This window comes from Telopea speciosissima, chromosome 4 (assembly GCF_018873765.1).
Source record: "Telopea speciosissima isolate NSW1024214 ecotype Mountain lineage chromosome 4, Tspe_v1, whole genome shotgun sequence".
NCBI classification, from domain to species: domain Eukaryota; kingdom Viridiplantae; phylum Streptophyta; class Magnoliopsida; order Proteales; family Proteaceae; genus Telopea; species Telopea speciosissima.
Window position 1 is genome coordinate 19,702,067 of NC_057919.1, and position 22,298 is coordinate 19,724,364.

Below are 22,298 nucleotides of genomic sequence, written 5' to 3' on the forward strand. Positions count from 1 at the left end.
ACCCTTTTGTAACACAGCTTCTTAAAAGTTAAATTTATGCAGGGTATGGGGTTCAAAATGGTGCCACAGAGTAATTTTTTTTTGGCATTTAATAAAAAACCTCATTTTCAGCTGAATCTCTCATTTAAAAGAGAACCTTCTTATGAGTCTGTTCCAAAAAAGTTACTTAACCAGAACCTTGTCTCTGAATCTACCTAACTTCTAGTTTCTTTCTTCTGAAAATATTCAGTAAGAGAACTCGTGTACTTTCTATATCCTCTGTCCTTCCTTCTTCCATACCCCTCCTCTAATCCCAACATCTTCAATTGAGAAAGGTTCCAACTTCGGACACCAACAAACACTCAATATTCTTAGGGAAGGCATTGATTGATGCACTGCTGACCACTCTTCTTCTAAATCTGATAAGGTCTCCAACATTAAGCCCTCTACTTTCCAGGCAGAAGCCCCAGTACTCCAAAACCTCTGATTCATTTTTGCCAGATTTCCTGAACAGATAGAGAGATACCGTAGCATGGGAAGTGAAATAGGGTTGAGCCAAGTCGGGCTCATCTCCCCTGGAAAGAACTTGAGACAAAGCTCATGAAGTTGCTGAGGAGAGAATTTATCCAGCTTCGCCACAAGATCATCACCAAGACGGTCAAAACAATTTATGGTTAGAATTGCAGCTGTTGAAGATGTAACAGAACATTCACCTCACCATCTCCAATCTCATCGCCTCTTGTTAGTCGTAATTCAAGCTTTCGGAGTCGCCCGAAGCTCTTCAACTCTGCAATGTGACATCCTTCTAATTGGTTTGAACTTGCAGGTCTAACCCAACAATTCTTGAAGATTTGAAAGCCTTCCCAACCCTTTGGGCAAGTATTCAAGTGAGCCACAATGACTTGCATCTAAGATGGATAGCTTCATTAAAGTTGTGATGAATGGACGGAGTCCTTTAAGATTCTGGCAATAACTTGCATCCAGAATTTCAAGGTTCCAGAGTTTCTCCAGTGAAGGAGGGAATTGAACCAAAGGGTGGGTGTTGCTTAAACTGATGTAAGTTAAATGTTGAAGCAATCCAATTTGATCCAGTAGACTGTCTAGATGTGTTTCGAAGTTGATTTTGAAAGATCCAATACCCTTAAGTATTGACATTCAGTGAACTTCTTTGCAACTGTTGCAGTGACCTTGTTAATTTCACCAGTCTTGGTTGTGGACAACAATGCCCGTAGATTTTTATTGGCATGAAAGCACCTACGATCAAGGTCACTTCTAAGACCCAACTGACAGCTACTAGCTCCATTTGATTCATCATCCTTCACCATTTTGATCAATAAATCACGAACCATATCATGAATCTTGCATGTGTAAACCATCCCATTGTAACTCTTATTATCAACCACTTCTATTAAACATCGATTCATCAGGCCTGAAAACAAATCTTCTGCTGCCACTGTTGTTAATAGATCATTCCTCGCAGAAACCAAACCCTCTCCAATCCACCAATGGACTCGTTGTTCCTTGGTTATGACACAATCTTCTGGATAAAGAGAGAAGCAGAGGAACCATGATTTTTGATAGCAGGGGAGCTCATCAAAACTCATTTGCAACGAAGCCATCACCGAGTCATCATTCTCTGCCAACTCTTCTCTGAAATTATCTGCAATTCTCTTCCATTCATCATAATAAGGCAACTTGCAGAGCATGATTCCTCCCACTGCCTTGATGGCTAGAGGTAGTCCCTTGTATTTGTCCACAATCTCCTTACCGATGCCCTCCAATTCAGGGTAACCACACTCACCCCCACTAGCTGCAAAAGCTATCTTACAGAACAACAACCAACTATCATCTTCACTGAGAAATTTGGGCTGATGGATCCTCTGTCACTCCCATCTTTTGAGCGACTTCCTTAAATCTAGTAGTGATTATGACACTGCTCCCAGTTCCCTTTGGCAACCCTTCATAAATTCGAAGCCACCAGGCATTCTTATCTGGGCTCCAAACATCATCCATCACAATCAAATACCTCTGACCTTGAAGATACTGGTTTATTTTCTTCAACAGTTTGCCTCGATCATCTCCAACACTGGCATCTCCCAAGTGCTTCACTGTATACTTCTCATGATTTGTTCTTCAGTGAATGTCAGAGAGACAGACACCCACATCCTCCTCTCAAAGTGGTTTTCCACTTCTCTGTCATTGAAGACCTTCTGAGCCGTAGTTGTTTTACCCAATCCTCCCATTCCAACAATCCCAATGGCAAGAAGGCCATTATTTGCTTCAAATAGCCAGTCTTTTAGCTTCTGTGTATGAGCTTCCAATCCCACCACTTGGGTATGGTCATAGACCGGAGAGCCCCACGCCTAGGTAAGAAGAGATGTTCTGTTTCATATAAGTAATTTTCTCATTGATTTCTTTGAGGCACTTTCCAGTTTGGTAAAGGAATGGCAGATCTGAAGGGTAGAAGCACTTCAAACATATAGAAGTAACTTCTTCGTCTTCATTACATCTCACCTGGCAACCCACGATCTTCAATGGGTTTTACATTTCAAACATTAACAAGAAACAATAAGAGGCCATTATTACTAACACTGAGAAACATGGCAAGTCAATATGCTTCCATTTGGGAGCTCAATCGACAAGGGATAGGAGACTAAAAAACAATAAAAGGAAAACTTCAGGCGCAAAACTTCAGGCGCTGCTTTCAAGGGTGTTAATCTGTCATGAGGGTGTAGCAGCAGATCTGAACTACAATAAAAGCTACAATCATATCAGAATAGTTCAATCATTAACGAAGAGAAACCATAATAAGAGGGAAACTTTAGGCGCAGAAGAGTGGAATGGAAAAGGAACAATGAAGAAGAACGCTTAGACTTTGATGTAATGAAGTAGCCTTATGCGAGAAGATTTACTGTAAAGTCAACGTGTGGCAGTTCGTTTGGTTCATACCTAAAACCGTTAAACCGAACTGAATTACTTATTTTCAAATATTGCCCCCTTCCAAGCACTCTTAGTAGCAGTATGAAGAGACAGTTATGGAAGCAAAAGGGACACATATAGTCATGAAACTGTACAGGAAGCCTCGGGGAGCTGATCCAGGCTCAGAGAAGTATCCTTCTTTCTTCCCAGTAGGTGCAGAGCAACCACCTAATTTCCTATCATGTCCTTGTCTGCTCTTGACTCTTTCTCTGGCCGTTCTTACAAATTTATTGCTGGGTAAGAGACTAACCAAAATGCATTTTCACTTCTATCATTTACTTCAGTATCTGCAAAATCAAAAAGAAGGTATACAAGATTGGATTTTCCATAGGAATTCTGGCATTTGCAAAAGGAATAATCGTGCCTTTGTCGCCGTTTCACTGCTTTCTCCAACATATATTTCTTCCATACCAACTCATCTGTCAAGGATTTCTATACAGAACTCTGCTGAAACTAACGTTCAATTACAACAAAGATCTGAAACTGTATCCCATTCTAGTGGGGTAACAAGACTATTCGTCAATTTGTATTTTATGACCAATTTAAAAGACCATCTCTCTCCATTTTTCTGAAGTAGAATTGAAACAGAAGAACATCCAAAACTGGAAGGGGGGGAAAAAATTTAAAATGCTCCTGATCAATTTCTTGATCTGGTATGACAGGCTCTCATCAACTCAATCTCTATAAAGAATCAATCTTGCAATATCATGGAGTCCAGCCTCCTTATAACAATCTGCAATTCGCTCCACGGAGTCAGTCCAGGTCCCCTCAACTGACGCCAAATCCAACAAAAATGCGGCTTCATCCAATGCAACCTGCAATGGGAATCAAATCAAGTATCCATAAATAAACCTGATGAATATCTAACTGTATTAGATTCCAATAAAACCAATCAAATCATGAAACTAACAGTCGGTACAACCTGAGCAGGTGCCTTCCCCTTTTTCAAATCTTCCAGCTTACCCTCTTCTGACACTTTTTCCTTTATGTACTCAATTTGCTCATCCTCCCATCCTGCAATTTCTGCAACTTCCTGGACAGGATTAACACAAACATTAGTTCATGTATAGCAAACTAGCAACCACAGAAAAATTAGAGTAGAGAATGAAAGAAAAAAGAGTTCACGAAACGGTTGATGAAGAGGAAAAACCTTGTATTTGCAACCCAACGTCCACCATGGTGATTTCAAAGACCCCCTTGCAGCATCTTTCGCTTCTAGCTTACGCCCAACCCTGTAAGGATGCATCCAAAAGGTTCTTATTAGGAGGAAATTTAATCCATATCAGTTGGCAGAATGCGAAAACTCATTTTCTACAATAACCAGTAACAAACATCCTCTGAAATTACTGAGACAAGACTACGAACTTCAGTAAAACCTCTGCATTAAACACAAAAGGCCGCCCAAATCCTGGAAAATGCTCCTTCTTTGTATAGAACTCCCCAGTCACCAATGCAGAAACCTTCCACCGACAAGTAAAACAAATTAACAGGGTTAACCACAAGATACCCACATTGGGGTTTTATGGAATCAGCCAAACTACGGAATTCTCACCTGGTCCCCATTCTCAAAGTGCTGCATTACCTTACGTTCTAAGACATCAGGAAACAGACCAACCTGAAAAGGAACAAATAAACATGAAAATTCACCCTGCAACGTCATTATGCAAAAAAAGTTTAGATGTCTCTGCCATACCTTCTTCAAAAGATAGATGTCAAGATTTGCAGTCTTAGATTCGGAGAAGTCGCCCCTTCTGTAAAGTTTCTTACCAGCCTCTGAGGAAGCAGCAAATAGTTCACCATTACTTTCTGAGCAGTTGGCCTCTTCTTCCACCAGCATTCTATGAATATATTGGTCCACCTACATTAGGAAGTCCAAGAGGATAAAAGTTAAGATGTCTTACGTGGTAAAATAACTTAATCTTAGGAATCATGGTCAATGGTCCAATAACAAATCTATGCAACGGTTAAGTTGCACTATTGCAACCATCAAGTTGTGGGTTCAAAACTTGGAAACAGCCTCTCCCCTTCAAGGGGGTAAGGCTGCGTACATTTGCCCCTCCTAGACCCTGCAGTAGTGGGAGCCTCGCGCACTGGGATGCTCTTTTTAATCTATGCAATAATCCAACCAAATTGTTAAAGTGATGAGGATTCTTGGCTTGGAAGAATGTCCCACCGAGAATATGTTTCCTAGTTTAGGAGTGTTTTGTTTCCTAAATTAGTAGTTTGGTGTTACTAGGATTAGTGTTTAGAGTCCTAGTTGATTTATTCTTTTCCCTTTCCTACTCAACTTCTGTTTCTCTTATTGGATTATAAATAAACTCAACTCCAGCGATAGAAGACACTGATTCTATCGCTGGGGTACTTCTTCTCCATTATTTTGTCTCTCTTCTCTCTTCTCTTCAGTCTTCTCTATTTTCTATTTAGATCTCTACATTGTTACACAAATAAAATCTATGCAATAATAAGCATCCTTCCAGTTTAATGTATTACATTCTTGGCTAAAAGCCATACTCCATGCTTACGAACTTCCACAACTGGCATCTCCATCCTGTGTAACCAAATGAAGATCAATTTATAATAAATGATGCAAATAAAAATGGGGAAAGAAGAAAGAATCACTAAAAACTGGATCTTTTACCCAGATGGAGCTGTTGGCCACCGCAATAATGCAGTTAAAGCACCTACAACAAAGGAAGAATGGACAAGTGCGACAGTTAAAAACTTCAAACCAAATTAGCAGTAGATGATTATATAGACAAAAGGTGTTTTGCCTGAACCTGAATGGTTTTCTGATAGTGGAATAGCAAGGGGAATCAACCCTTGCCGAGCTCCAGGAGAGATAATTCTGTCACCTGTTACCATGCAAATAGACCATGGCAAAACTGAGCTATTTAAAAGAAAAATTCTGGTCAAACAAGACAGAAACTAAAAACAAAGGAATGGGTTTCATATCTTCAAGACTATTCATATTATGAACCTGATATTATTTGGCAGATGAAATCCTTCCATACAAACTGAAAATGACATGAGGTTCTTTGCATTGATGTGCTTACAAGACTTTTACAATAGAAAACCTATCTAAGTAAGGACTTAAGATTTTACTAGACATTAGAACGTAAAAATGCTAACGTAATGTGACATAAGGAAATAACAAGCTAGTACACTATGAGTTTCTAGATACCCAACACAAATGCACAATACATGGGAGAACCAGCAACAACCAACATTGATGGTAAAAGAGGTTGTAAAACATCTACCTCTTATTTGAAGCATTTTCAACAAATATTGTAGATAGTCAGGAGGTCGAATTGCAGCTATATCTTTGATGAATGATATATGGTCTGCATTTCATTAAGACACTGTTAAAAGCATACAATACATTAAATCAGAATTCGCCACATGTTCTGCTCAGAAAATAATTCATCTCTCAGAGACATTAACACATAAATAAAAAATACATATAGATACTGGAAAACAAAAAATAAACAAGTTCCACTTACAATTAAATTGAGATATCATCAAGTGGAAATACATATAGATACTGGAAAACAAGTTCCACTTACAATCTCATGGATCATGGTGAAGAACAAGTGGCTAGACACTATGAACAAACTACAATCTTTTCTTGCAAATAAAATTGTAGTGCTCTTTCCTTCAAGAAACAAAAAATTCATTTCATAAATATAGAAGTATAGAACTATTCTAAATTTTAGCTCTGAGAGAAGATACTGAAATCTCAACCAATATCAGAAACCAAGGCAAGAAGATCAGTGGATCCATGAAAATCATACTTAATCAATTCAGAAGCCCTTAAAGGCCTCTTTTTCCAAGATAAACCATTTTAACCACACACTCCCAGATTTTAGAAAATTCAGATTCATTGTCCATAAACTAAGCAAAACCCATTCTACTATACTAACAATGGGATTAAGATATTAATAAGCGAAGGTAATCCGAAACAACCACTCAAGTATTAAAGTATGAGATTGTGTTCTACCACGCTCAACCTCGATTGCAACCACTGCTTGTGAGATTGATTATCTGGTTGTAGAATGAAGCCACACAGCTAATTCTTAAGCCTTTATGCCCAGAATATCATCACAGATCCCCACTATTTCATACTTATATGGGGGGCGAAAAGGAAGAACAAGGCTGCTAAACGCTTTCAACAAAGTGGATGTTAGGGACTAATAAGGGGATTGTTAAATTATCTACCGATTTAAGTTGTAAGGGGGTAAATGACCATATGTTCTGTGGGGGTACATATGTGTCATGTACACATTCTATTATATTCTGCAGCTTCTTTAGTTTAGGTGTTATTTAATTGTTATGAGTCCTAGGTTGTCTATGAGTCCTAGATAGGGTTGGTTCTTTGAGACTTCTTAGACTCCAACTCTGATTTGTACTTCCATTTTCCTTTATATGGTGAAAAGGTAGGCTGAGGTCTTCTCACTCGATTCTGTTTAGACATCAGAACACGGTCTTTGATTCCATCTAGTTCTTCTTCTTCTTCGAGTTTATTAGTTCTGATATTGTAACATGGTATCAGAGCACTAATAAATCAGGAGATCATCTTCTTCATTCCTGGTTTTATTGGTGTTTCAAGGGTTAACTTCGGTTACTGGCTGCAGCAGCCTATGCTGCCTACCTGCATATTGCCCTAAGTTTATGATGTAATGAAAACAAACTAGGGCTTATTCTCAACTACATAATGCTGATTATTAGGTTATCTTGCTGAAGATATCTCTGCCTATGCACACTTCCAGTTGTGGTTTCAAGTTTTGAAGGTTTTTCAAGATCTGATTAGGGCAACCTTTCCAACTATCTGATGGTTGTGATATTTTAATAGATCATTAAGGACAACCCAGAGGAAACTTGGTCCAGGTTCTATCAAGTTCTACTGGTTTGATTTTCTGCAATTAATTTTCTCCTCCTTGCCTGTGATACTCTGTTTTCTGGGCAATTTTTTCTCTCCTCGATTATCCAATTAGTTCTGATCCTTCCGCCTGATCAGAATAATACTTTGGGATCTTCATAGTTCATTCCCTACCCAGGAAGGTTGCTCGATTGATATTTTAGGTCATTCTGCCCTCTTGATTGTGTGATTTAAAAATCACCCATTCTTTGTGATCTCGGTTTCTATTGTGGAACCCTAAGTCTCTGAACATTGCTGACTTCTGGGTTGCTGCCGATTGCTGATTGTGATACTTATCTGCTGCTTTAATCCATTGGACATTATTTCCTTGATCGCTGCAACTTGTTTTAATGGCAGAACTTAAATCTCCTTCGGATAATGTCCAAGTTCAGATTACAACCATTAAATTAAATGGTGTTTCTAAGTATTTGTTGCGGGCCCAAGCTGTACAGGCCTACATTCATGCCCCAGGAAAGATGAAGTACATTACAGATGACCCTCCTATTGCTGAACCTAAGGATCCTAACTCACTCACAACATATGAAGACTGGATGCGTGAGAATTCTTCTATTAAGATATGGTTATGGAACAGTGTTGAACCATCCATTGCTTCCAATGTAATGTTTCATTACACTGCCAAGGGTGTCTGGAATGATCTCCATGAAAGTTTTTCTCAAGAGAAGAATCTTTCTTGAATCTATGAATTATATGACAAGATGTTTACCTTTACACAGGAAGATAAGACCCTCAATGAATACTACAATGGATATAAGGGAATTGATGAAAGACAGAAATTAGGAAATCCTTGGTTGATCGATGAGATCAGCCAAGCCTTGTATTTATAGTTTTAGGAATTACAACCAAAAGTCAAAATAACCCTAGCACAACCGACATAGATAGGAATACATAGAAAATAAAAAATAAATCTGTAAAAGACTAGAATACCCCCCCCCCACGGTATTCTGGTATCTTATTCAACACTCCCCCTCAAGTTGGAGCAAAAATGTCACTCACGCCCAACTTGACTAAACTAAGATGAAAGACTTTTCCAGGCAGTCCCTTGGTGAACATATCAGCAAGCTGATCAGTAGACTTCACGTAAGGAACACAAATAAGGCCTTCTTCTAATTTTTCCTTGATGAAATGCCTATCCACCTCAACATGCTTTGTACGATCATGCTGTACCGGATTATGTGCAATACTAATGGCAGCCTTGTTGTCGCAATACAGCATCATAGGAAGGCGAATAGGAACTCCAAGATCTTGTAGCAAACCTTTCAACCAGAGTAGCTTACAAATACCTTGTGCCATAGCACGAAACTCTGCCTCAGCACTTGAACGAGCCACCACATTCTGCTTCTTGCTACGCCAGGTGACAAGATTGCCACCCACAAAAGAATAGTAACCAGAAATAGACTTACGGTCTGGTGAACCTGCCCAATCAGCATCAGTATATGCCTCTATCCGCAGGTGACCATGGGGAGACAAGAGAATTCCTTTCCCAGGAGCTGACTTCAAGTAGTGAAGAATCCGAAGAACAGCCTCCATATGTGAAATGTAGGGATCATGCATAACTTGACTGACAAGACTTACAGCAACAGCAATGTCGGGACGAGTATGAGAGAGATAAATCGACTTTCCCACTAGTCTTTGATATCTCCCTTTATCAACCGGGTCACCCTACTTTTCCTTGAGACGAACATTGGCATCCATAGGAATATCTGAAGGATTGCACCCTAACAAACCCGTCTTAGTCAGTAGGTCTAGGATATACTTTCGTTGGGAAAGAAAGATGCCTTTCGAAGATCTGGCAACTTCAATCCCAAGAAAATACCTTAGTTTCCCTAGATCCTTAATCTCGAACTCTTGGCCAAGAAATGTCTTCAACCTGCTGATCTCAACACAATCATTGCCAGTAACCACAATATCATCAACGTAGACTATTAAGATAGTGAGCTTTTCACCAGCCCTCTTTATAAAGAGAGTGTGATCTGCATTACTCTGCTTGTAGCCTACAGAAACCATTGCTTTGTGAAAACGGCCAAACCATGCTCGAGGGGACTTTTTCAACCCATAAAAAGCACGCTTCAATCTACACACCTTGCTTCAATTGGTGTCACAAGAGAACCCTAGTGGAATGTCCATGTAAACTTCCTCATCGAGTTCCCCATTGAGAAAAGCATTCTTCACATCGAGCTGTTGCAAGTCCCATCCAAGATTAACTGCACAAGATAATCATACTCGGACAATATTTAGCTTAGCGACAGGGGCAAAGGTCCCCTGGTAATCGATCCCATATGTCTGAGTAAATCCTTTGGCCACAAGGCGTGCCTTATACCTATCCACAGTGCCATCCATCTTCTATTTCACTACAAACACCCACTTGCACCCAACAGTCCGCTTCCCTAGTGGAAGAGTCATAAGCTCCCATGTGTTATTTTTTTTCAAAGCGTCCATTTCTTCCATCATTGCTGCCTTCCACTTTCCATCTGTAAGAGCTTCCTGCCAATTTTGAGGAATACGAACAAAAGAAAGAGAAGAAATAAAAGCACAAAAAGATGGAGAAAGAGAATCACAAGAAACAACATGAGATAAAGGGTGTTGAGTGCAAGTCCTCACACCTTTGCAAACAGCAATGGGGAGATCCAAAGAAGAAGTATTACCAGGTGGAGAAGTAGGTTCCGGATCTGAAGTTGGCAACTGGACGGGAACTTATGTCACAGTGGATTGAAGCTCTCTAGGTCTGGTCCTGCTCCTTGCAAAAACCTTCAAATCTGTCGCATCAATCCTCCGCTGAAATTCACCAATGGTTCTCTGGACTGGGGTGACCTCCCCTTGAGCAAGAATTTCAGGAACCTTCCCCTGTGTACGAAATTAGGAATATCTCCCCCTGACGTAGAGGGAAGGATAGGGGTAGGCACACTCGGAACAATAGGGGTAGACTCATCATATACATGCCTAAGAGGGGGGTCTACGGTCAACACATCTTCACTAACACTCTCCCCCTGAAGAGGTGGGGACGAATAATATGAGAGGGACTCATGGAAGATAACATCCATACTGACCATGGTACGGCGGGCAGGAGGATAATAACACTTGTACCCTTTCTAGGTAGCAGAGTAACCTAAGAAAATGCAGCGGAGACCACGGGGCTCAAGTTTGCCAGGAGATCTAGTATCCCTAGCATAACACACACACCCAGAAACCCTAGGGGGAACAACATAAAAGGAAGAGCCATGTAAAAGCTCAACAGGGGACTTGGAGGCAAAAACCTGAGTGGGCAGCCTATTAATCAAATATGCTGCAGTCAGAACAGCATCCCCCTAATAAAAGGAGGGAACATGGTTTGCATAAGTGCCCGAGCCACCTCCAAGAGCTGGCGATTCTTTCTCTCAGCCACACCATTTTGGGCTGGAGTGTCAACACAGCTAGTTTGATGTAAAATGACATGGGCAGCAAGGTATTGTTGGAACGGACCTTCCATATACTCTCTCCCATTGTCACTCCTCAAACTTTTGAGAGTGGCATTAAACTGGGTCTGGACCATCTTACGAAAATGCTGAAAACAAGAGAAAACTTCACTCTTGTTATGCATGAGGTATACCCAAGTGAAACGGGAATGACAGTCAATAAAAGTAACGACCCACCTTTGGCCATTAAGAGAGGCCTTACAACTAGGTCCCCACACATCAGTATGAATCAATTGGAATAGGGAAGAACTTCTTTTATTAGATATAGGATAATTTGATCGTGTCTATTTGGCCAAGACACAAGCCTCACAAAAAAATTCTTCCTTATTACAATGTTTAAACAATGCTGGAAATAAATGTGATAAAGTACTTAAAGAGGGGTGTCCTAATCTAGAATGCCATTGGTGAAGTTCAGAGGAAGAGGAAGATGGCTGACATAACTGAGAAGGCAAAGCTTGTTGCGGTCCATCATCAAAAAGGTACAATCCACCATGCACCCTACCCGATCCAATCGTCTTCCCCGAGTCCAGTTCCTGAAATACACAATGAGTAGGAAAAAAAGTCACCTTGCAATTCAAAGATTTGGTAATACTACTAATAGAAAGAAGATTAGTAGTAAAGTTTGGAATGTGCAAAACAGAGGACAAGGTAAGTGAAAGGGAGCAACTGATGGACCCCTTTCCAGACACAGAGGAGAGGGAACCATCAGTCACCCTAACTTTATCTTTGCCAGAGGTAGGGGAATAGGTATAAAAAAGGGTAGAAGAACCTATCATGTGATCAGTGGCACCGGAGTCTATAATCCATGGAGTGGAGACAACCGATGCACAGTGACCAGCAAAAGAAATACCTGAGCGGACAAAGTTGGAACCTGATGGAGTGGAATAACCGGCAGGAACAGATGTAGTAGATGCAGTGGAAGACTGTAGCAAATGCCGGAGAGCCTGGAACTCCTCCTGGGAGAAACTATTGTCAACAGTGGGCACTGTAGCTACACTTTCAGTGTGATTGGCTTTGTTTTTAGGTTTAGCACGACCACGTTTAACCTCAAAATCAGCAGGCTTCCCATGTAGTTTCTAACACTAGGCCTTAGTGTGGTAGAGTTTGTTGCAATGTTCACACCTGAGAGGCTCCTTGGTAGGAGCAGTAGTAGTAGCAGCAGCAGTAGCACTAGTGTCAGATGGAGGAGCTTTAGAACCAGCAGCCTGTAGGGCTGATCTTTCAACTGTAGGACCCAACACCATAGCAGCCCGACGTGTCTCCTCAGTAAGAACATAAGAGAAGGCCTGCTCCAATGTAGGGAAAGGCACCCTACCAAGGACTTGCACACGAATGGGATCATAATCAGCATTAAGACCAGCCAAAAATTCATAAACACGGGCCTTATCCACATAGGCTGAATAGGCAATAACATCAGCAGCTCTAGTGGGCTGAAAGGGAGCATAATGGTCCAATTGTTGCCACAGACTTTTGAGGACAGCATAGTACTTAGTAACCGACAGCTCCTTCTGGGTAGTAGAATGAAGTGTCTTCCGGATGTCATAAACCTGTGCATCATTCCCCAACTATCCATAAGTGCCCTTAGCAGCAGCCCATATCTGTGTGGCTGTGTCAAGGAGAAGGTACTGGCTGGAAAGTTCCTGTGGCATGGAGTTCAAAACAAAAGACATAACCATAGCATCATTGGCAGCCCAGCGAGTCTTGGCAGGGCCTTCTTCAGTAGGTTGCTTAGAGGTTCCAGTAAGATGCCCACTTAGTCCTCTACCAGCCACAGTCAAGGAGAGAGACCTGGACCACATGAGATAATTGGTGCCATCGAGTTTAATGGAGGCAGCATAAGGGAGGAATTCTGTCCGGGGCTGAGAATCACCTCCAATGGTAGCCTTGGTAACTTCAGAGTCTCCCATGGTGTAGATAGAGCCTTGGCAGCAAAGAACTTGGAATATAATGGCAGCAACAAGCAGCCCTAAATCCCAAAAAATCGATAAGCAGGGTTTTGGAAGAAAACCCTGAAAGGTATAATCGATTGGGATTAGGGGTCTTCAAAAAACTTGAAAGAACTGTCGAGTGTGGCTTGAAGTGAGGTGAGAATGCTCTCCAAAAAGCAGTCCACGCAGAGAACAAAAGAACCCAAATCGACAAGTGTCAAGGTCTTCCAAAAAACCTTGAAAGGAGATCGATATTGAGAAATCCCTTAAATCTGTGAATGAAACCTGTGATAGGTGCTGTCCAAAACCTGCTGTGATGGATCTCAAAAGGAAAAGCAGCTTCGAAGGCAAGGAGAGAGCTGATCTTCAATAGGAGAGAACATCCAAAAAATCGCAGAAATAGGGGCAGCAGCTATCGAACTGTAGAAGCAATTAAATCATCAATTGAAGAGGTAATGAATTAGGGCAGCATCTAGATCATACGATCACCTCATTAGATCTGCCCTAATGTGTGAAGAGAAACAAAAAGAAAAAAAATGGAGAAGATCGAGTAGGAGAGGGAAGGGGGGGGGGGGAGAGGATGGAGTGGAAGGAGAAGAAAGGGAAAACAAAGGAAGGGGTGGGGCTAGAAACAGGCTAGATCAGAGAATACTGCTCTGATACCATGATGAAAGACAGAAATTAGGAAATCCTTGGTTGATCGATGAGATCAGCCAACCCTTGTATTTATAGTTTTAGGAATTACAACCAAAAGTAAAAAATAACCCTAGCACAACCGACATAGCTAGGAATACATAGAAAATAAAAAATAAAGCTGTAAAAGACCAGAATACCCCCCCACGGTATTCTGGTATCTTATTCAACAGGTATCATTGAACAACTTCAGATGCACCAACCCCTTACCACTGATTTGCAACAACTCAAGGCTCAGCAAGCTGAATTTTATGTGGCTAAGTTCTTGGCTCGCTTACACCCTGACTACCAATCTTTGAAGACTTGAAGAGTCATCTTCTTACTGCGGAAAAGGTACCTTCACTAAATGAAACCTTTTCACGATTGCAGTGTATGTCTACCCCTCTCAAGGGTACTTCTACACCTTCTCGAGACGACTATGCTCAAATTCTCAAGCGTCTTCAACAGCTTGAAACTTCAATTTCCTCTTCTACAGCTACTTTAGCCTATAAATGTACTTCTGCTTTTCTTTCCACCACTTCTTCCACCTAGTGGATTATTGACTCCGGTGCCTCTCTCACATGACTGGTAAGTCAGAATTATTTTCATCTTTATCTTCTCTTAATTCTGCTTCTCCTGTCATTCTTGCTAATGGTTCATCCACTATTGTTCCAGCCATGGGAAGGTATCACCTACTCCCTCTTTGACCTTATCTTTTGTGTCACATGTACCCCAGTTGCCTTTGAGTCTATTATCTGTTAATCAACTTACTAAAATGCTTGACTCTTCTGCCACTTCTTGCTTTGTACATGTTTTACAACCTAATATTGATAAACTATCCCCACATGCGATTAAGTGTATTTTCTTGGGTTATTCTCGGACCCAGAAAGGCTACAAATATTATGACCCTATTACTCATCAAGAATATGTTAGTGCTGATATTACTTTCTTTGAGAGTACTCCTTTTTATTCGCCGTCCATTCCTGCCCCATCTCCTGAAGCTACTAATCATGTACTCCTCTTCCAATTGTGCCTCTTTCTCCCGTCCATCCTTTGCAATTTACACCCCGCAACAGAAGACAATGCCGCCTACTATAGTGCCAGCTTCTACTTTGCCCTCTACACAGTCTGCTCTTACTGAAGTCCCTGCCTTACCATCTCCTCCGTCAGATCCTATAGAAATTCCTTCACCTGATTTACCAATCGCTGTTCGCCAAGGTACTTGATCCTGCACCCAGAAGTCCCTGTCTGCCTACCCCATTAACAATTATGTTTCAAATTCTCATCTTCCATCTCCGTTACATAATTTTGTTTTTCCCCTATATACTCATTCCATCCTTAAGCATTATAGTGAGGCTTTATCTCAACCTGGGTGGAGAGTAGCGATGGAGACAAAAATGGAAGCCTTGTTATCTCATCAGACATTTGCCTCCAGGTAAAATCTTGGACGGTTTTGTTGGGTGCAAACGATCACGAACAATCCTGATGTTTCTATTGAAAGGCTCAAAGCACACCTTGCTGCCAAGGGCTATACACAGACATATGGTGTGGACTGTGGACTATTTTGAAACTTTTTCTTCTATGGCATAGTTGAATTATGTGTGTGTGCTCATCTCTCTTGTTGTCAATCTTGATTGGCCTCTTTATTAGTTGGACATCAAAAATGTCTTTCTTTATGGTGATCTTGATGAGGTGTATAAGGAGCAACCTCCCGGGTATGCATGTTACGGAAGGCTATTTGTGGTTTAAAAAAGTCAGCTTGTGCTTGGTTTGACAAGTTTAGATTTGTCGTCACTCGCTGTGGTTTTTCACAATGATATTTAGATCACTCTGTGTTTGTCCGTCGGTAAGGGTCGAAGGTGATTGTTCTGATTGTTTATGTTGAAGATATTATAATATCTGGGAATGATTCTTCAGGAATTACTACAGTAAAGGATTAATTACATCAGCACTTTCAGAAAAAAAGGATTTAGGTAATCTCAGATATTTTCTTGATATTGAAGTTTTTCGTCATAAGAAAGGGATCAGTCTTTCACAATGAAAGTATGTGTTAGATCTACTATCTGATACTAGTATGCTTGCTTCTAAACCAATGGACACTCCTATGGATCCTCATCAAAAGTTTGGTACTACTGATGAAGATTTTGTTGATGTGCACCGATATAGAAGACTAGTTGGAAAATTGATTTATTTAACTGTTACTCGGCCTGACATATCCTTTGTTGTTGGCATTATCAGCCAGTTTATGCAATCACCTAAAAAGATCCACTAGGAGGTAGCTTGTAGGATCTTGAGGTATCTAAAAGTGGCTCCAGAATAGGGGCTTGTTTATCGTTCACATAAGAATGTTGATCTGGTCGGATATTCTGATGCTGACTGGGCTGGTGTAGATGGCGACCGGAGGTCAACTACTGGTTTTTGAACTTTTGTTGGAGGTAACCTAATCACTTGGCGTAGCAAGAAGCAGACCACAGTGGCTAGATCCAATGCTGAAGCATAATATCGAGCTATGGCTCATAGTGCTACAGAGTTGATGTGGTTACGTTCTCTTCTTCAAGATTTGGGATTTCCTATTACTCGTCCTCAAACTATGTATTGTGATAAACAAGTTGCTATCTACATTGCCAGTAATCCCGTGGTCCACGAAAGGACTAAGCACATTGAAGTCGACTGTCACTTCATGCGAGATGCTGTTATGAAGAAGTTAATCGTTACTCCATTTGTTTCGGCTACTAATTAGCTCGGTGGCATGTTTACTAAACAGCTCTTTGGGCCTACCTTCCAGAAGAATTGTGTCGAATTGAGCATGGGAGATTTGTATGTTCCAGATTGAGGAGGAGTGTTAAAGAATCTACCGATTTAAGTTGGGGGTACATATGTGTCATGTATACATTCTATTATGTTCTACAGATTCTTTAGTTTAGGTGTTATTTAAGGTCCTAGATAGGGTTGGTTCTTTGAGTCTTCTTAGACTCCAACTGACGTAGACGTAGATCGGAACAAAATAATGGAGCAGATCTGAAATAAGAGGGTGAAAAGGTAACCACAGGTGATGGAGAAGATGAAAGGTCAGATGAAGTTGCAAGTTGAATGGATGATGGTGTAGATTCAAGAGAAAGAAAAAGAAGATAAGGGAAAGAAAATATGGGAGAGAGAAAGAAAAACGAGATTAGGGAGAGGGGAGGGATAGAAAGTGATCAACACACCAGCTGATTTCCAATGAAATCCAATATTCAATTCATTATTCAAATCTTCCTTTCATCGTTGGATTACATGAGTATATAAAGAAAATAAAAATGACTCTTGGACTCAAGCATTAATCACCTAGAAGCTAACTCCAATAAAGCATTAAATTACCTTGAAACTAATACCAAGTAAAATTAATTACTTAACACAAAGTTTTGGACTCTACATAGAAACTTAAAAGACCCAATCTTGAAAACTGAAAAGTCTAATTAAAGCACCTAGAGAAAGAAATCAACTCATTAACTAAGCCTAGGTAAAAAACTACAAATCATGCACAAATCTTGAACCACAGCAGCTTCTCCGACGAAATCCAGCTCAAAAATGGTGAAGAATGGTGAAAAACCAGTGGCAGCAGCTCCCAAACACCCTCTCGATCAAGACAAGTCGAGACAGAGTCCAGATCTCGACTCTCTCGCGAGATCTGGAACTAATATAAAGTGGGCTGGGTCGAGATCTCGATTCGACCCGAGATCTCGCCGAAATGGGGTAGTATTTTGTTTCGTATGAGATCTCGTCTCAAGGTCTTTTAAAACCGAGAAACTCGTCGAGATCTCGTGAGTTTTACTACTATGACTCCAATCCAGCACAACTCAACATACTCCTAGCACGATCCATAGCGTACAGTTCATACGCTCAATCATCCATTTTGTTGTAGAGTTCTCGGAACCATGTAGTGTCTTTGAATGTCGTGCTCAATGCAAACGTCTGTGAATTCTTGTAAGGTGTATTCTCCACCATTATCAGTTCTTAAACACTTAATTTCCGTTCCTTTCTGGTTTTCCACCAAGGCTTTAAATTTCTTAAATGAAACAAAAGCATCATTCTACCTTTTAAGGATATAATCCAAAATTTTCTGGAATAAATCATCAATAAAAGAAGTAAAGTACCACAAACCACCCAAGGACTCAAAATCTACCTTTCAAGTGTCAGAATGTATCAAATCAAGTACATTCTTACTTCTAGCAATGGAACAGGTAAAGGGAGCTCTGTGAAGCTTTCCAAATCCTCACAAAAATCTAAATTAAGACTTTAAACTAGGTAGAAGGCCACAATCAAGAAGCACACGTAGTCCTTGCTTGCTCATGTGTTGCCAGATTGTAGTAGACTCTTGTCATAGTACTGGCGACAATAGCTTCTTTGACCATAGTGTCTCCGATCAACCTATATAAGCCGCCTATTAATTCTCCTTTCGCCACAATGAGTGCTCCTTTGACAATCTTCAATCGAACCTTTTCTAGTGTAATTTTGAAGCCATCTTCATCGAACTTTCCCAAAGACAGTAAACTCTTCCGCATGTCTGGTACACGTCGTACACCAAAAATTGTACTCGTGATGCCATCAAACATTGTTATTCAAACATTTCTAATACAAAAGTCGACCTCAAACCAGGGAACAACCAGTGAGAGATCGATTGCAGCCAGGATCAACACAATAAGGATGAACAAATTGAATAACTGAAACTCAAGATTTCCATCTTGGGTATAGTTTTTTATGTAGATTCTGGTCAAAGGAAGAGACAAAAGACCAGGCTCCTTTTTGGGCCAGAGATGGACCAGCTCAAGCCAGCCAAGCAGGATCTATTTTTACCCCACGATTGTGATAGGATCCCCCCTTGACCAGTCAAAGATGCTCCACGATAATTATAGAATTCTCCTTTGACCAGTCAGCTAGGATTGGTGCACTTAAGCAGTTTCTATATTTATTAGTTTCTAATTTATTCCTTGCATGTGGCAGAATTATAAAGCCTAGTAGTTTAATGTAGTTACCTTCTATTTTAGTTAGGATTTAGTAGTTTCCATATTGCTAAGTTTCTATTTTAGAGTAATTTTTATTTTGGAAAGTTTCTATTCTATTGTAAGCTTGCCTAAGCTATTAGTAGGCATCACATCTTAATGAAGGAACACAATTTTTGAGAAAAGAATCTTCTGGCCAAGTTAGCCATTGAGTATGGGAATTCCTCCTTGTTTCAACAGTTGAGATAGAAGTGAGTGAGAGACCTAGGCTGAGAGAGCCATTCCTCCTACCCCCTTCTTCTATCTTCCCTTTTCCTCCCTTCATTACCCTGCTCGAGCTTCTTTAGTGCTGCTACCACTGATCTGTGATTGCAATAGTTGCTGCTGCTTCCCCTTGGATCAACACAGGTACTAAGAAGCTCCATCGAACCTAGGCTGCTATGAACATCCCTCTGCCCAGAAAGCCACTCGAGTGTGTTGTTGCTGCTCCAAGTGGTTGTTGTTGCTGCTGGTGAACAATATTCAAAGGCTGAAGACTTCCCTCACTCACTGTGATTGCTGCTGCTGGGAGATCCATCGATTGGAGTTGTGCTGAACTCTGCAACTCTTTTGGCTGCAACCTTCTAATTCCAAAACAGCTTCAAATCAACACCAACCCTGCTGGGTTTTGAAACTCAGATTTCCCCTTCCACTACCTCCAATCGATTGACACTTCCACCCCATCCCACTACCTGAAACTTCCATAATTGCCATACTTTCTATTTTCATTCTCATCCTCCCATTTCCAATTCTAACCATCAGAATTGACCCAAAGTTGCAGACCAGGCTTCATTCTCCAAGCTTGACACTCGGCTACTGCTGGAAGCCCAGAACAGCTTTGTTTGGAAGGTTTCTCCAGACCTTTTATTTTGGTGACTCTTTGATATCTCTACATCAGACCATCAAAATTGAATCAATTTTAGAGGCAAGCTACCCCCTACTGTTCTCTACACTCGATCCAAGTGGAGTAACCATCACTTGGCTGGTTTGATCATAAACCCTAATTTTCTAATTCTGATTCTGTTCATGTTTGAATTTTTTTGGGTTTTTTGGGACTGGTATTCCAGTCTTACATTAGTTTTCCATGTCTAGGAATTGTTATCTATGTATGGGGAATTCAAAAGGGGTTTTGGAATTCTAAGATTCTCTTAATGTTATTGTGCTATACTCAAGATTTCCATCTCTATATAATGCAAATCCTGGCTGCTCTCAAAGGCAACCATGAATTGTAAAAAAAAATTGCTCTCTTTGAGAAATTTTGCTTCTGAGACTCAAGTGGGATCAAGGTGGAACTGCTTCGATCGTGACCTCGGTGGGACTCCGACGGTTGGGCAACTAGTGGGACTCTAGGCTGCCACCTATATATCTTCATCTTCAACTATCATCATCCTCATCATCTCCATCATCCATTCCCTACAGCCACTCTCCATCAACTTCCAACATACCTACCCGCAACCTACTCAAACCAGATTCAGATTAGAACCCTCTTCCAGATTCGATTTTGGCTTGCTTACCCATTCGGGTTTGCAGCAGTTTCTCAACCTTACTCTGATACCAATTGTGGCAGAAAAACATCTCACTCTAATCGGCACGTACGAACACGAAACATGTAATCAAGATAAGCACAGAAAAGGTTAAAGATGCGAAGACACAGGATTTTATGGTTCGGCATAGTGGCATCCGTCTATAGGGTAATCACACAAAGCTCACTTCATTATTACAGGAAAAATTACAACTAACACACCTCACCCACAACACTGTACGAGGGCCTATTCACACACCTCACCCACAACACTATACATGGCCTTCGCTTACACTGCAGGTCAAAGATGAGCCACCAATAAATGCCAGGAACCAATCCCAAATCCTGCCCATTCACACCCAGAAACCCTATTAGCAGTACCCTAATAGAGTTTCAGATCTAAGGGTCCATTGTAGAGTTCTTGGGATCAATTCCAATCAGAATTAACAGGGATCGATTCAGTCTCCGATTCCTTGTTTTAAAACCTTTGGTCCCGTTTGTTTGACGGAGAGCATTGGGTGGGAAAAGGGAATGTTGTGGGACTGAGTCCCCCAGTGTGGTGGGTTGGGGAACGTGGGTGAGATTTTACTTTTCCCATGATCAGTAACCAAAGTCATATATATGGGGCCTCATAATATAACTCTCACAAATCCCCAAAAGGAAAACATATATAGAAAGATAACACACCCAGAGTATTCCTAAAAATAAAACTCAACCCAACCCAACTCAAAAACACCACCTAATGCATTGAGATCTTCCGATGTTTGTTGCTTAGCCTTATAATCCTCTACCTCCCCTCTATTTAAAAGTGAGGGGAGCACGTACGTGGTTCCGTAGCCACCTCGTCCTTCCCCTTTTTCTTTGAATGTGGTCACGGCAGGTGTTGAACAATGTATGTGGTTGGTGTCGAGCATGGCCTGCACCCCCTTTCTCATTATTCTTCTTTGAATTCCTTCATCTACCAACGCATAAGACAAGGCGTAATATGAGTGTCTTTTATTGAATAAAATAAAACAATAAATGCCACCATCAAATGCATGTTGGTTGCATTTATGTCACATATGTCTCTATCATGTTATTGAGATGGAACGAAACAAGCAATAAAGACATACAGGAGGTCACCACTTTGGAGACTATAGACACCTGAATGAGAATTCCGCAGTAGCTGGTTATAAATTGGCTTGCTCAACCAACTCCTCCTTTCTATTACTCTAATTCAGCCCCAGCCTACTACACTGAGACTCGAATACCTGCTAAATGTAAGCAAATCTTCCAACAAACTCGTATAACAACCCTTATTCTTTATCTTTTCCTCTTCTTCCTTTTAGTTTTGAAGTGTCACTGCATTCTGAAGTTTTCGATGATAAACAAGTCAATCAATGCAACTCTCAAAATCCATGCTGTATATTCATCTATAACTCGTAAGAAATCAAAAAGATGTTTGTTTTCGCTTTGCACATTCAAAAGTTTAGAGATTTAGAGATGTGATGATACAGATGGTAATCGATACTTTACCCGAAGATAAGGAAGTAGGAGAGCTCGCCAGAACAGCTCTGCTGCGGCGAACAAGTAGTGTGGGGAGTGCAGTGGTACATGGACCACCAATCACTACTCCCCCGCCCACCTTCATTTTCTTCCTCCCTCGCCAATTCACAGCACCAAACACCAAACCATTGACGCACCTTCACTGTGCGACTCATATCTGCAGACTGGAAAAGAAGGGTTTCCGTCCACTGGCTCGCTGTGGTAGACACTGCGTATGGTCTAGCGTCAGTTAAAGGTGCCCATTAGTCCATGAGCGGGAATGTGGCTGGG

At 40.9% G+C, this 22,298-nt stretch overlaps 1 protein-coding gene and 1 pseudogene across 3 annotated transcripts; both read right to left on the reverse strand.

The window, feature by feature from the left end:
- Window positions 1–296: 296 nt before the first annotated feature.
- LOC122659052 lies at window positions 297–3,354 on the reverse strand (annotated as a pseudogene).
- A 63-nt stretch (window positions 3,355–3,417) lies between these two features.
- Window positions 3,418–22,257, reverse strand: LOC122657982 (protein IN CHLOROPLAST ATPASE BIOGENESIS, chloroplastic-like). 3 transcript variants are annotated; one of them, XM_043852805.1, is made up of 11 exons: window positions 21,999–22,257; window positions 6,216–6,299; window positions 5,736–5,810; window positions 5,597–5,639; window positions 5,449–5,506; window positions 4,652–4,816; window positions 4,511–4,573; window positions 4,306–4,418; window positions 4,109–4,190; window positions 3,881–3,991; window positions 3,418–3,773 (listed from the first exon to the last, which is right to left on the reverse strand). In XM_043852805.1, exons 1-11 carry the CDS (start codon window positions 22,111–22,113, stop codon window positions 3,633–3,635), a joined length of 1,050 nt encoding a protein of 349 aa, XP_043708740.1. In that variant the 5' UTR covers window positions 22,114–22,257; the 3' UTR covers window positions 3,418–3,632. The 3 variants fall into 3 exon arrangements, with proteins under 3 accessions (XP_043708740.1, XP_043708741.1, XP_043708742.1); XM_043852806.1 differs by having other exon boundaries at window positions 4,324–4,418; window positions 21,999–22,255; XM_043852807.1 differs by having other exon boundaries at window positions 6,216–6,317; window positions 21,999–22,128.
- Between the last annotated feature and the right edge of the window lie 41 nt (window positions 22,258–22,298).

Bases quoted from the DNA above. Each gene is read 5' to 3' on its own strand.
- LOC122657982 (XM_043852805.1), bottom strand. From the start codon at position 22,113: ATGAAGGTGGGCGGGGGAGTAGTGATTGGTGGTCCATGTACCACTGCA. The intron at 5,507-5,596 runs GTAAAAGATCCA...TTGGTTACACAG, and splicing joins TGGCCAACAGCTCCATCTGG to GATGGAGATGCCAGTTGTGG. The intron at 4,817-5,448 runs GTAATACATTAA...TTCCTAATGTAG, and splicing joins TATGGCTTTTAGCCAAGAAT to GTGGACCAATATATTCATAG.